A 16,124-nucleotide genomic window follows, 5' to 3' on the forward strand; every position below is an offset into this window, starting at 1 on the left:
GTGCTAGGAATGGCTCTTTGCTGCTGGGAGATTGAGGTACGACGGCTGAGCTGAGGACAGAATTTCAGCATTCAGTCTCAGCTGCTTCACTTTTTGCTCCTCTTTTTTAATTGCCCTTTTTCTCTCAATTTCATATGGCTGTGCTTTACTTTTTTGTTTGACACTGATCTTGGGAGGGGAAAGAGAAAATGCTGATGAGATAGATTGTAATAGTTCGGGGTGTTATGCTCGGAGAGGGGCATGGTCTTAGTCCAATTTTATGCAAGACACCATCATAATAAGGTACATTATTGCGGATGGCATAGCAATCTGATAGGGGTCATAGCAATCACCTGACAAGTTCTGTGATTCATGGACAAATCAATTATTGCTGAAATGACCTAAAGGATGTGATTTTAACATGATACCCAGAGTTTGCATGTGGATAGACTGCAGTGTGGGATTCGGGCTGTTCTGTCAAGAACCCGATTTTGAAAATACATTTCCTACCGTTCTTTATCGGTATTATGAACTCCTTCCCTTATGAATGAAAATACAGGGCAACACATTATTGCGGGTAATCTTTTTTGCATAATGTATTGTAATACAGTGCTCATCTGAAGCAGCAAGTCATGTTTCAGAGGCGCTGTCTGCCAACGATTAAATTTCAGTTGAGGCCCGTGACAACCATGCGGAGCAATGTGACAAAGCAGTGGCAACAAGTTTGATGGTTCAATTCAGAAAATGTTGCACAATAAGAAATTATTTATTTCAACCTGATGTGTTTGTGGTTTGGTAAGTATTATTTGTGCTACTGAAATAATCTGGTAATCGAAAGGATAAAATAACCACTTCTTCATAATCCAACGTACGGCTGCTTGTTGGGACTCGGGCCAAACCTTCACCTTCAGATCATCCACAGCAACTCCACGTGTGAATTTTAAAGACAGTTTAGGGGAACATAGGTGGTAATTTCGGCCATCTGTCTTTAACTGAAAAAACAGATATTAACTTAGATAAAAATAGTTGGAGCAACTACTCATTTTTAATGTACAAAAGGGAAGTTTTCTGTACTTCAAAATTTAAACTTGTTACCTGAAAGCAGTGACAGTCTGGGGGCAAAGATGGAATTAGGAAAGTTGGGAAGTTGAGAAACAGCTGACAAAAGTTTAAAAACTGAATTAATTTTGAGAGTGTTTTGTTATCCAGGAATTAAACTAAATGCCAGCCACTTCTTAGCAGCACTATATAAATGAAAAGATATGTGAAAACAAGTCTACCAGTTCCTCCACATGTCGCTGTCACTGGGTAACTGTTAGCACCTACGTTAGTCACTCCTTCAACAGGCCATGAAATTGTTCCAGCTTTTAAAATGTGTGAGAGAATTAAGGCAGGTGCTGGCACATCATAAATGAAAATCTAACCTTCAGGCTGGTACAGTAGTGACATTGTTACTGTTTGCATTCTTGAAAACACATGGCTTGTCAAGTTGCAATAAAATTATTTTGTGCTTTTATATTATTAAAACTCGGTGGGGTCTTTGGGCTGCCCATGAGATGTGTGAGACTTACAGGTGTAAGAAAACATTAATTATTGATAGTCAGTACGTAAGTATGGGGTTTTTTTTTTGTTGTTACTGACTTTGTGTCACTGAATAGCTGTTGGATTACTTAAGGAAGAAACTTGCTACAGAAGGTGCTCGCACATCTGCTGTTGGAGAAATCAAATACTGAACCATCTATGATCCAAAAAAACCTTAATGACTTCTCTGAAAACCCTCTCAGAATAATAATACTCATAAAAACAGCATACAAAGTCATATTTTAATTTCACAGCAGAACAAACGCTCAGCATTTTTGCATAAAAAGAAATAGCAGAATAGAGAGAGTCATCTTCAGTCCATGCATATTTTTCCTGAGCTCTTACTTAAACCTGAAATCCAGTGAATTGCTCTGGAGCTTCTTATCTCAAGCAATCATTACTGTTCCCTAGAAGGAGTGCTTAATCTTCAGTTTCTTACGAGGGTCCTCTTACGAATAAACCGGTGTTGAATCTTACTACCTTCGAACAACTGTCCAGTTTCTGTCCTCCCTTTTTCCAAAACTTATACCAGACTGCAAAACGAAAACATCACAACTGTACATGAGGTTCTGTTAAAAGTTCAGATGAAATTACCTAAGTCATTATCAGTTTTAGGAAGCCTGCATATTATTCTTACTAACAATAAGGTAATTTAATTACTCTAATTAGTGATTTAATCACTGTATAAAAACTGCCTTGGTTTCTGTGTCACATTTAGCCCTATATGAAAATCTCCTAATACAGCATTAGGGAATTAGAATTACCCTGGTACTGAGTGAAAAGAACATATTCTGTTGTGTAACCAGAAATGCATGTATTGCCTGAATATACTTGCTTTCCTAACTGTAGAACTAAAATATTTTCTTCATTTATAATTTGCCCTAATATGTAGGAAGGACAGCAGACAATACAATAGGATTATTAACCTATTCTTACTTCTTTCTCTCTTTTCTCTCATTTTCCAAAAGCGGGTCATACATTTGTGCTTTCAAACTGTATTTTGAGGTCTCTTTTGGTGTTGCTTTTTTGGTTTTATATCCAAGATCACCTTGTATGCTAGTGCTATGCAATTTTAATATATTCCAGCGACACTCCTGTGAGGTAGCAAGGTAACGCTATTTTCCATTGTATAGGTAGGGAACAGACGCACAGAAGAGTAAGAGCAGCTTTCCCGTACCTAACTCTCATTTAGGCTTCCTCTAGACCTCTACAGTTAGGTGATACATCACCCTCCCAGTGACTTAGCCTGGATCACATTAAAGTCTGTGGCAGGCAGTGTACTGAACTCAGATCTTCCAAGTCCTACATTAGTACTCTTTTTACTGGAACGTATTTCCTTTCTGAAATAAACAAATATATTATGCTGAAGTATAGGGATTTGAATACTGCTCCTTCATGTGGATTGGCAAGAAGCGTGAACTTTGTGATTTTTGTATCGCTATTTTAAAGTTTTTGCTATTTCTCTTATTAAATAATTGAGAATGTCATCCTTCATCTTGGGTTTCATCGTTTCTGTACTGATTGCTTTTCACAGATACTACACTCTCAGGGGAAATTGGCACCAAGAAAAAAGTGAAAAGACTGTTAAGTTTCCAGAGGTATTTCCACGCATCCCGGTTACTGCGTGGAATTGTACCACAAGCCTCTCTGTACCTACTGGATGAGGACTACCTTGGGCAAGCAAGGGTAAGACGGGTCTCCAGATCTCCGTTTCTTTTAATAATATTCGGAGAATGTCAGTTTTGTTTCAGTGTTCAGATAAACAGATATATGGCTGATCTTTCTTAAATGACCCACATTACTTGCCTGCCTGCCTGCCTCACAGCAAACAAACTGTCCATTCCTCTTTTATGGTTGCAGCTTTAAAGGCTTAGTCTCAAAGCAATGAGAAAATGTCTAAATCTATTCAGCATTTTCAGATTCTGTCAACTGAAATTATTATCTGGATTTATTAAAGGATGAAGGATCTCTGGCTGAGTTACTGATTTAAGTAAGTGCAGCCTCGGCACAAGATTTAGTTCAACTGCTTGAAAAAAGACAGCGGCCTCTCAGCTGGTACGGAGCAGCCGATTAGGCGACCCACAATAGCTCTCCGTAATGGCAAAGGCTAGGAAACAGCGAACATTCACTGCAAAGAACTTCACAATAATCAAAACATAATTCTCTTATTTTGCAGATCTTATATTTGCTTTGAATGATATTTTCTAACAAAACTTGCACAACTGATGGCATTGGGATTATGTGCCTAGGCAATTTTTATTCTCTGCAAGAGAAGATTACGTGCCAGGTGCTAGAAAGTAATTCAGAATCCAGAACTGGTTTGAATGTAGACTAAACGATGGGAGTGAATGCCCACTTCATTCACACATATGCCATTGTAGGTCATACAGTTAGTCCAGGCTCAGTCTCTTGACTGAACTGATGTAGCTGTAAAAACACCGTATACGGTGGTAACGATGGATTCTTCTGCGTGGCTGAGTGGGCTTCACAGAAGCACTGTAGCTAAGTTTATAAAAGCTATTCCTGTGTATTGGTTTGTTTAGCAAAATGTAATTCATACTCACCATGAGAGCTAAGATTGTGTTTTACTGTAATAAAAACATAAGAGAATTTGTACTGAATTGATTTTGGGACATGAAAGAACAATTAAAAAGTTGTGCAGTGAAAGGGAATATTTTGTTTTATATTATTCCATGTTTTGAGCTCCATTTAGAAGGTATTTTTAGTGTCAAGTTAAAAACCTTCTCAGTTAGAAGTGCAAGTGATATTTTATGCAGAATAGCATCACTCGGTTCCTGATGTCTGATATTTCAAATACATCTCTATAGCTTTCCCAAACAAAACTTTAAAGCTGCAGCAACCAATCCTGTGATTGATTGATGTGGAATAATAATTTAAATCTGCTTTACAGTTTGACATGCCAGTCATTTGCCTTTTCATATTTGTTTTTTCTAGCATATGCTATCCAAAGTGGGAATGTGGGATTTTGACATTTTCTTGTTTGACCGCTTGACAAACGGTAAGTAATTTTTAAAAAAGTTTTTACTTTAGTATCTCTCATATATGGCTATTCTAAAAATCCCTAATTAATTAATTGCTAAATGTTTCCAGTTTAGATTACTGAAGAGAAATTGAACACAGTTAACTTCTCTTAAAATCATATCCTTGAACGTTTTCAGGCTTTTCCCAGAACACTCAACAACTATAGGATAATGCATAAAGGGTGTTTTTGTATTAATCTAATCTCCTACATTTGTTATGGTCACCTTTTCAAGGGGGTGTTTCAGTTTCCTTTACCTGGGAAATTCCAAAGATACTTTAAATACGCCTATTAGATACATTGGTCGATAAGTCCAGACAGACCTCCACAATCAGTCGATTTCTATCAACATGAAATACCTTTAACTGAAGATACCCTTGCTTCTGTTCAGCAGCAAAAATTAGGAAATTCATTAAGACAGTAAAAACCTGTGAAATGTTTTGTCTAAATATATGCCTGTAACACCACACACACACTCATGTCTAGGCAATACCTCTTGATCAGGTAACTGCTGAAGAGGGTCACGATCACACCTTTCTCCTTTCTGTATTGCTCATAGGAATGAGATGCCTCATTCCTCACCCCCAATCTAATAAGGTCTGGCTGGGGCAGAAGGTGTAGAAAAAAGTTGGTTTAGAGGGTAATTCAGCTGAGTGAAGAATGGAAAGGACAGCAAATGGCAAGGGAAGCAAAAGCATAATTCTTCTAAATTACCTTTCTGCACCCCTGCTCAGTAGTCAAGGCCAAATAAGTTTCCATGTCCTCTTTGTACATATATTTATTTTCTTTCCTGAATTACATTACATAAGAAAAGACTTCCTTCAAACATTGTTTATACGTTGTTTGGGTTGGTTGGTCTGGGGTTTTATTTCTAACTTTTCTGGAAACATTGCTGCTGAATTATGCAGTGCAAACTTTTTTAAATTCTGTGTGTATGTATAGTTGATCGTATAATACTAGTTAGGCTCAATTTTGCTAGTGTTCCCAGTATTGGATTCACAGTAAGGCCAGCGTAGTATTACAGTGGGACTTGAGACCGTAAATGCTGCAACTCATTTTTTCCTGTCTGCATCATCATTATGAGATGCAATTGTAGCTGAGCTAGGTACGTGGGCTAATTACATGTTTGTACAGCCATGTGTAAAATAAAAAAATTAATTACAAACTGCTGATTTCTCGGTAATTATTTAATTAGTACAGTATGGCAAACTGAAGTGGCAGAAAAGCCATTCTCCTTTCTGTCATTTCTGGAGATAGACCTGGATTATGAAGATGATGTGGTTCTCAAACAAGCCTGTCAAAAGATTTCCAGTTAAAACCATGTCAATTTGCCTTCTGCGTCGTGTTGAAACGGCAAACGTGACTTTATGGCATCTAGACACAAGAATGGCACTCCACCGGTACAGCCGTACCATCAAATCTTGATTATATATAGGAGTAATTTATATAAGCTACTTTGGAGTATGAAAGTGTCATCTAAGCTCATACGATAGGAGCTAAGGTGATGGGAGCTGACTAATAGTTAGGAAATTACCAAGATATTTAGTCTTGTTTGGTTTATAACTACACGTTAAGGGAATCTAAGAGTTGTTCCTTTCTGCTTTTAGGAAACAGTCTCGTAACACTGCTTTGTCACCTCTTCAATGTGCATGGACTTATTCACCATTTCCAGTTAGATATGGTTACATTACACAGGTTTTTAGGTAAGTGCTCATCTCAAAGCCATCTTTAAATGCAGTTTACAGCTTAAATAGGGCATCAAAGAAGGCACTGGCTTGGTCTGCGCATCTATGTAAAATCATGATATTGTTGCAAATATTTCAGTAAAACATTTCTGTGATACATATTAGCATACAATTTACAGGCACTCAGGTACTTGGTTCAGTACCTGTTAAGTCAATGGAGGGACTTCAAAAGGCCCTGCATTGGGCTGAAGCATCCCAGTACCACAATTGCACTGGTGATTTAAAAAAAAGGATGCCATGCAGAGATGTGGCTGGCCGAGTAGGCCCACACAGACAGACAGACATTGCAGAACCTACCCGTGCACAGTACAATTGTGGTGCAGAGTCATTATTTTAGTGACTAATAGACCACTGAGACCCAGGGCAGTTAAAAGCTTATGTGCAAAATTTAACAAATTATATCAAGCTGTCTGCACCGAATAGTGTTGACGAAAGCCCCTGCTGCTGTTACTGCCAACAGAAATATTAGCCCCATGCTGTCAGCGAACCAAAAGAAATTGGCCAAAATCAATTACTTTTTGCATCATGTTTTGAATGCAGCTGAATGCCCGTTTGTTAGGCTGTCAGACGGAGTTTCAAAGGCAAGGTCTCTTCTTTAAGACTGTGTAATTGTAGCTTCTGGAAAGCATTCCTCCAGTGTGGAGACAGACAAAATCTCCCTGCTGTTTCTGACTCCTGTGGGCGGCCGTGAAGTGGACGCTCAGATAATTAGAGCTAGCGGTATTCAGGGTTTAAAGGATTAGCCGCTGTGACTTCAAATGCTTGTGGAGCTGGAAACAAACTGAAGGCTAGGACTTTCTTTGGCTTTCCCCATGCCGGAGACGAGTGCCATGGGAAATTTGCCCGTTACCTTTCTGTTTGATTAATTTGATAGTATCTAGGAGAGCGCTTTGGGCAAGAACACGTGCAGCTTCCACTGTTCACGTGGTGTTGCCCCGAGACTACCTAACGGTGCAGGCACTGCGCAGGGAACAGATGAGTGTGAAGCACACACCTTGATGGTTTTCTGTGCGAGTGAAAGCTGAGAGTTAAAAGGTTGTCGCTCAGTCTTCCAGCTGGACCAGTTCTAGCACTGCACACTAAAACAAGAAGGACTGGTATTTGAAAATGGACGCGCAGACGTGACTAAAATTATCACAGAAGATTTTGCTCCGAATACCCCAATGCTTTATCTTTTGATTCTCCGTCTGGAGGATGTAGGAATGCCTTTGACCATTGCTAGTCACTCAAATAACAAATGATGCCGGGGTATCAGGGCCTCACCCCCTGCCGCTGTAAAATAGGTGGTACTGCCTTAATGACATTACGCCCCTATGACAGCAGCGTAAATAATTACACTCCGTTGTGGATAAATTTGCCTCTCTTCCTTATTTATTTTACTCCTGAATGAGAGCCTTCACTAAGGCAAGAAAGAGTTGATTTATGAACTAGACCCAGTATATCCCCTTGGGCCTCACAAATCCTTTCATGCATTTTTTCTCTAAAGGTATTCCAATAAGAGCACCAGTCTAAGTAAGCTACAGATATTTGAAGAAACTCCTTAGGCAGCTGACTGTAAAACCTCAAATTATATTTTAAATCCAGTTCCCACGTGTGGCCATGGCATTCAGAGACAAAAGGATCTTTATTTTCTGTTTTGGTTCCCAGTTATGGTTCAAGAAGATTACCATAGCCAAAACCCGTACCACAACGCTGTCCATGCTGCTGATGTCACACAAGCTATGCACTGCTATCTGAGGGAGCCCAAGGTAATGACAACCTTTCACGCTGATGTTGCTTTCAGATAATTCTCAAATTTTTTTTCCCAGGATTGAAAAAAAACCCCAAAAAATATTTTTAGATAGCGGAAAACGACTGCGTACTTGAAGTCAGCAACAAGGCAGTAGCAGAGTCAGCTACAGATTACAGACACTTTAAACAAACTACTGGAGTCACCTGTCATCACGCAGGCAACATATCAAAGTGCTGTCATACGAGTGCCAGCAAGTGTTACCGTGACCGTGCGTACCAGCCATCTGCGAGGGGCTGCAGTCCTCCCAGCAAAGCCAGTAGAAGGCAGCGCATGCCCGTGCCTCAGTCCCTTCAGGGCCTAAGCCCCTCACATCGATATTTCAAGATACCGAATTTGGCAGTGCAGCACCAGAAAAGGGGAAAATGTTCCCTTTGACCGGGTCTGTTGCAAGGGTGTCCTCTGCATGAGTGAACAGCAGCTTCTGACTGCTGCAGCAAGCCCTCACAACGTCAGGGTGTGACGTTGCTTTATGTCTCACTGGAAGGCACTGTAATACTGTAATGCTGAGCCACAGCGTAAGAATGTAACTAACCTTTCCTGGCTTGACTTAAATGAAGGGAAGTTCTGCTAGGATTAGCAAATTGTTAGACCAGAATATAGTAATGGTAAGTGAGGACAGGAGCAGGCCTCAGCTTTCCTGTATTTCCATCTCCCGCAAGATCTGCAAGTCCCTGCTGTCAAAAAGTGCCGAGGACAGCCAATATCCAGAATCTGTACCATACTGCTCTTCATTTCTCATCACAGGATGCTTCCTTCAGCTCATAGACCTGTACTCTGTAAAGACTCATCAGGCCGGTAATAACTACCTCACGCTCAGAAACAGAAAATGCTAAGACTTCAATTTTTTTTCCCAATGACAAAAAAATTTGCTTCCGAATGATAAGCTGTATAGTACAAAAAAATCTGGGCAGGTTTTCAAATTTGGATGTCCAAAGTTAGAAAAGTAAATTATGTTCTCTAATAAAATACCTATGTTTGAACTGAGATACCTAACAGCCAAGTCTGAAATTTCAAAAGTTTATAAACTCTGCATTTTACAGCACAGTGCTGTGCTGGAAAATATGAAGCCTGATGTATTGTTGGCATTACTAAATACTGTGTGAGGCAGAGGCCTTATCAGGTATGCTAACGTATGCCAACCTGCTAGTATACTTACTTTTTAAAACTGAATCTTTTAGACCAAGCTCAAGCACTTCTATAACAACAATCCTTATATTGCTATAAATGATAAAGAGATAAGAAGTACAAACTGTAATAAAATATGAGTATATAGTCTGATATCTTTATAGATGTTTGTTCAACAGTCACCTTAAAAATGTAGTTCACAAAATTTTATATTTGACATTTGTGTACTGTCCTACAAAACTAAGCACTGCCATGATGTTAGCTGATTCCTTTATTTGCCAAAAGAAAAAAAAGTATTTACTGTTCATGTTCTTGTTGTGATTAACGTGTGTGATTCAGCTTGCCAACTTCCTCACCCCATCGGACATTATGCTTGGACTGCTAGCTGCTGCGGCTCATGATGTGGATCATCCGGGGGTCAACCAGCCCTTTCTGATCAAAACTAAACACCACCTTGCCAGCCTGTACCAGGTAAAACTGCAACTGATCGAGTTGATAATATGTAAAATGATGTCAAGGAGGGTCTAAGCAATTTGCAGTGAACTTTCATGCTGAAATCTGGCAGTGGGGGGATGTTGATCGAATCAACCTGCACTTTAGAGTCTGGACAATTTCAGTTAAGCTCCTCACTGGGTGTCTTTTGGAGCAAAGCTGATATACACATGAGAAAGAAAGTGGAAATGTCAGATTTTGTTGAGGACATTTAAGCCAAATCAGTTGCCTGGGTTATTTCTGCTGTAGATATCTGGGGTAAGGAACTGTGGGTAGGAGATTTAAAATCACGGGGAGACAATTTGTACTTCATCTTCCTTCGGTGAGCAAGCAAGCAGCAGGCACGTTCTAAATTGGCATTGCATTAAAAGAAACTTTTGCTTCATGTGGCTCTAGTAAAATTAAACACTTAATGAATACTGCAATTTAAAAAAAAAAATAGAAGATAGAGGAAACCAAGGGAAAAGCTGTAGATGTTTACCCAAACGTGCCTAGAGATATGAAGAAAGAAGTTAAAACAGCCACTGTAGGTCACACCACAGGCTGTCTAGGCCGGTATCCTTTTTCTAAGAGCAGCCAGCAAAAGATCTCAGAGAGAAATATAAGCCTGGGATAAGTACAGAGTTGTCCTTCACCTGGTATACATCCTCCCATCTCTGGCAAGCAGGAGTAGAAGACCTCCTGAAACAAAAACATAGACCCTCTTGTTCAATAACTATCAATGAACCTATCCTGCCCTGATTTTTGTGGTCCTTCTTGAATATATTTGTAGTTTTGTCCCATGGCAATCACTGTAACTCTGGATTTTATCTACAACTGTCCTATGTGTATAATCTTTGCATGCATGTACACATGATTATATATACACATCTCTACTGTTTACATTATACTTACATATACACGCCGGAGCAATACTGTAAATCATCTTGGTTGCACTAACCGTAATTCATAGCTAATAAATGGAGATGGTATTGTTTTGTAGCCTTCGGAAGAGTCAGCTTCAGCCTTTGTAGTAAGGTATCAGAAACAGAATATCCCAAGTTAAAAATGAACCTAACTGAAGAAGACTCACTGATAGCTACGTACCTTTCTACTCATACTTAGGAAATCGAGAGTTGTCATACCCATACATGTGTGGTGCATTTTGCTCCAGTCTTTTCTAAATGTCAGGCCAGCTGAGCGGGGAGAGAGAAAAGCCAGGGGACTAAGCCAGGGGACTTTGGGAAGGTTATGTTAAGGATCTTTTGAAGAGGAGTGGGTAGAGCTATTCCACAAAAACCCTGGCCCTATGAAAAGGTATGAACAACTCCTTCTCAAATTTATACACCCACTATTATTACTGGAAACAGTAATATATAATTAGGTTGGAAATTCAGGCTAATCTGAAAGAAATGCAGCTAAAATAAAATACTACTATCTTGGAGAGATGGATTCCGCTCAGCTAACCGGGCTTGAATACACTTTCAAACATTGGTTAGAAAAGGCAGTGACAATACAGCAAATGCAACCTTTCAAAAGGAAATGTGATTTTTAAGTATCTTGTTTAGGGATGTTCACTGGCAAGTTTCATTTCTATTATTTTATCTGAAATTGATCCCAGATTATTTCCAAAGATTTTAGTAGTATACAGTACATGAATGTCAATAAAAATAACAATGCTGGGAAAAAAGTTTTGTTGAAGACATTTTTAGTCAAAAATTTAGATTCAGTGAATAGTCTTTAAAACAATAAATTATATTCTTCTCAATATTAGTACTTTAACACGCGCTTGAAACTGAAAAAAAAGTTCTGGGGTTTTTGGTTTTTAAATAGCAGATCCACAGAACTGCTGTGACTAATCAGAAAAATAGTCAAACAAAACATAGTTAACATAATTGGCAGTCATCTGTCACTGAGACAGTAGTAACTGAGACTTAGGGTTATCTGTTTATGGCGTCTCTTTGCTCTTGATTGTTTGTAAATTTAAATTAGAACTTTACATCTGAATCATCTGGAAAAAAAGGTTTTGCAAAATGAGGTCGGTCAGTATTTGACAAAGATGCGAAGTGTTTGACAGCTTCTGAAGGGCATATATGAGCAGAATCACGTTTCGGGAAGACAGGTGTCATCACCAAGGAGTTCGGAACTTTCAGTATTCATTTTCAAATTAAATTCGTATTTTATGATGCAAGACTTTGTTTTGTAATCTATAGGGTAATTTCCACAAGAGTCTATTGCATGCGAGGCACCATAATTTTCCACAAAAATAAAAGTGCCTCATTCAAGTCTCTAGCATTACAAAGACAGTTGAGAGTGTAAAAGGTGGCAGCAGGGACCTGGAGGTCACTTAGCCTCCTGTGAGGAGCACAACAGCATTCCTTGTTATGTGATGCACACTTCGCTTCTAACTTTCAGTGGCCATTAAAATGAAAAACAAAAGTTTTATTCTTGCTTGATAATCATTGTCTTAGGACTCTGGACCCTTCAAAGTCACAAATGACTCAGATTCTGGTTGATACATTTGGCTTATCCAACATTATTTCTGCTTCTTTTGACTGAAAGCAGCATACAATTCAAGGTTGCTCAGCCTGATACAATCCTGCCTTGTATTTATCCAAAACTCCACATCAAACCTAACACCAGAAAAAGTCATACTGCCTTTTTTTAAAAAAAAATTAACTTTTACTGAAAATGATTATTAATTTCCTAAGAAAACAAATAGAATTGATGTAAATAAAATGTTATTTTATAACTTCAGTAATAGAGAGTTGAGATCTATCTTTGTCTGGCTCTTAAAAGAAGGGCAGTAGTTTAGAAGTCTGCAGTGATCACACACATCTGTAGTACAAAACAGGTTTCAGAAATCTATGAAAGAACGCTTTACAACTTTAATATAGTTGTATATAAACTAGAAACAGGAAAATATATGTTTTGGGCATCAGTTATGACAGTTCTACTTTGCAGTCTTCCTTAAAAGCGCCATTTCTAATTGAAGTATCATTTTTCAGGTATTTAACATTGCGTAGTTAAACCAATTGCTCAGTGACTAAGAACAGATGACCAGATTGAAAGAAATTTAGATTGCCTTCCACTCTCAATTAAAATTGAAGTTTTCTCTGCTCCTAGTTAATAGCAAGTCTTCCTCTCTTCAAGTTATTATTCTTTTCCAAATGCATACGTCAAGTGTGGTAGTTTGAATGGCTCGGGGAAAGTCACAGATTGGAGATTTTTTGATAGTCTAAGTGAAAAACCTGTTTTTTTCCTCACAGTCCTGAAGTCTGTGTTACAGCAATCCACTAATTTTAGGCAGGAGATGTGACAGGGGCATCCTAGCATGCTGCCTTTAAAACAAACCTGTGCTACTGAGTTTTAAAAAAAAATAAAAAGTTGGGGGAAGCAAGGTCTCTGGAGATCAGAGCTGAGAACCCCAGTCTGCAAGGCAGCACATAGACTTTTTCCTGCATGGGTTGTCTCCCCACCAGCATAGGCAATCAGATAGCTCATGGCAATTAGTCTTAATAAGGCAGTAGAGTGTTCCTAGGTGGAATAGCTGACTCTACTAATTGTTGGCAGCAGCTTCAGGTGTTCTGGCTGCTTGCATTTAACAGGGGAGTCATATGACTTCATGCTCAGTTGTCACTTGTTAACTTGACCTTTCCTTTTCCCTCCTCCGTGTGCTTTAAGTGTGGGAAACTAGACAGTGCAGCAGCTTCGGTTTAAGTTCTCCGTATAGCAGCAGGCAAAGAGCAGAAACTTGCAGAAGTGGAAATGCTCTGGGATGGATACCCAAGTTTGCTTTTTCCTTTGAGTAACTATTAGTTGGATGCAAGAGAGTTCTTGGATACCTACACACTCAGCCCTGTTCTGGCTGGCCTTCAGCATGGCCAAAGAGCAACTGCATCCATGGAGTGTAATTCCCCGGTTGAGGTAGGTGCTGCTGAAGCAGCTCCTCCCAGCAAGTAACGCCACTGTGCTGGAAGGGACGTGGGGGCACAGGGTGCTCTGAGGGGGATCTCCCCAGTTGGGATGTTTCAAGGGTGCAGTCAAACCGGGGCGGCAGGAACTGTGCACACAGGCACTGTGTTAAACAGGTGTAAGCCTTCCCAAAAGCCAAAGGTGACAGTCAGGGTTTGTCTAATTTACCTTAGGGCAGGAAGATGGCAGCCTGTGGACTTGGGGTGACTGTTGGGACCAGGATTCAGCTCTGAGACTGGGGAAGTGAAGAAAAAAAATTTGTTGTTATGTCCTATTACATTCCCTTATTTTTCTTGGTCAGAGTGTAGGGTTGCAAAAGTCCATCCTGATGTACTTAGGCAAAAGGAGAAGAGGGGTATTTAAGTTGGCTACTGAACAGAATTGCTCTCAAAAGTAATTTAGATACTGCATAGCTGATCCTGAGTTCTGAGTCTGTCAGCTCTTCCAAGGAAAAGGACTTAGTCTTTGCATGGTTGGAAAGTTTTGGGGTTTGGTTTGGTTTGGTTTGGTTTGGTTTTTTCCCCCAGTATCCATGATTTCTATTAGGGAAACAAACAAAAAAAAACCAACCAAAAAAACCCCAACAACAACAACAGAAAAAACACTAAAGAAATACCAAAGCAACATATCAGTGGTTGTGTGAATTCAAAAGCAACAGAACGTACTGCAGAAAATACTGTAACAGGAAATTTGCACTCTCACCTTTGCACTAGATTTCAAGAAAAATACTGACAAGATGATCAAAATGCAAATTGGATCGTGGTTACTGGCAACATTTGGTGTTTCAGCAGTCATTAGATATGACAGGATTACAAAGGAGGATGGGGAAGCCTTAAGGAGAAAATACCGTTCGGTCCCTCTTGGAGAAGTGGAAGCTGTGCATCCATCCAACAGGAAAGGCAGCACTAATGCAGCTACACCTCAGAGCTGTGGCACTGTGCAGAAGGGAGCCAGAGATTAACAGTGGCCAGAGAGAGGGATTCTGTCTCTAGTTTCCCAGTTGGCAGTGACGAGGTGGAGTCCTTGCTCTGCTACCTGCCCAAAAGTTTTGGTTGTGTTTGGGGTTTTTTTAATCCAGTGCTCATCTACTGCAAAAGCCATAAACTGCCCAAAACAGGGATCAGATGCCATAACTCCCCCGAGAGTGTCCCTATTCCTAGGTGACAGTCGTCTCATTCACACTGTGCACGTTGTTGTGGATAACTGTGGACTGTGCCATTCACTGGAGGGGCGCTCCGCTGGGCCCAGCAAGCAGATGCTTTTGTGAATTAAAAGAATTGTGTTAGAGGTTTCTGAACAAGTGACATTTCTGAGGTGTTCAGTGGTAGAAAATACTCTCTGAACTAAACAAGTGATGATTGGCAAATGCATTGTGTGTTAGGACAGTAATATAAAGTCATCAGACACAAGATACCCAATTTGTTGTAATTTACAGACAACCTAGAAAGCTGGGTTTCTGTTCCGTAGGAATTTTTTCCGATCTAACTTTGGTTCCACTTAGCTGGAAACAAACAAACAAAAAAGACTCAAAATTTGTTGCAGACTAAGTTGCTGAAGCCTGCAGATGCTCAGTGATACTGATACTCCTCTTGCTTTCATTAAGCAGCTGCAGGCAGCTTCCAGTTCCCTGACTCCAAGGGAAACTCAGCAGTTTAGTTTTCTTTTTCTTGTCTGTTCTGCATTCAAACTGTAGAAGCTGAGAAGTCAACCTGGGATCAGTGGGAGGTAAAAATATGATTTTGCACTCATGCTTTAATTCATTTGTTAATAAATCTGTTAGAATGCAAGCTACCTCCCACTCAGATGAGATTAGCTCCTCTGTTCACAGCAGGACTCAAAAACTGTAGAACAACAGGACTCTAGGGCTGACCTTCTCTAGGAAACCGAGAAGCACAAGGTCCTTAACTCTAGAAATCCAGACCAATTCTTCAAATCCAAAAGGTGGCTAAAAAGCACACATTTTAGGCTTGTGTTACAGCACTTCCAACCAGCTCTAGGCATCATATGATATGGCAAATCTGTATCTGTACCATGGATACCTGCCTAATCCTTGAATTTATTCCTTTTATTGCTCCCTAGAATGTTTCAGTGCTAGAAAATCATCACTGGCGCTCTACAATAGGCATGCTTCGAGAGTCACGGCTCCTCGCCCATCTGCCCAAGGAGGTGACGTAAGTGTCCGCTGGAGGAAATGCATCACTGAAACTAGTCCATGGCTTCCATCACTCTTCTTAAAATGAGACTGGCAAAGAGGCCCAGGCTTCCGAGTAGGCTGAACTTCCTGCCCTCCCTTGGTGCCAGTATGAAATCATGAGACTAAGTTATACAGCCCAAGTATTTTCTAAGACTTTGCCACTTCTGCAGCACAGGAACGGCCACTGTCAGAGCTGGGAACACTTGGAGTCCCAGCCGGAAT

General features: G+C 39.9%; 1 protein-coding gene across 1 annotated transcript in view; it reads left to right on the forward strand.

Moving 5' to 3' along the window:
- PDE7B (phosphodiesterase 7B) overlaps window positions 1-16,124 on the forward strand; it is a 178,455-nt gene that overhangs the window by 151,151 nt on the left and 11,180 nt on the right. The window contains exons 5-10 of the mRNA XM_009319081.1: window positions 3,095-3,246; window positions 4,516-4,579; window positions 6,208-6,303; window positions 7,993-8,093; window positions 9,602-9,733; window positions 15,788-15,879. Of these exons, the coding sequence (XP_009317356.1) occupies window positions 3,095-3,246; window positions 4,516-4,579; window positions 6,208-6,303; window positions 7,993-8,093; window positions 9,602-9,733; window positions 15,788-15,879 (637 nt within the window). The remainder of the gene's footprint in view (window positions 1-3,094; window positions 3,247-4,515; window positions 4,580-6,207; window positions 6,304-7,992; window positions 8,094-9,601; window positions 9,734-15,787; window positions 15,880-16,124) is intronic.

The sequence above is a fragment of the Pygoscelis adeliae genome, unplaced genomic scaffold (genome assembly GCF_000699105.1).
Source record: "Pygoscelis adeliae isolate BGI_AS28 unplaced genomic scaffold, ASM69910v1 Scaffold172, whole genome shotgun sequence".
NCBI classification, from domain to species: Eukaryota; Metazoa; Chordata; class Aves; order Sphenisciformes; family Spheniscidae; genus Pygoscelis; species Pygoscelis adeliae.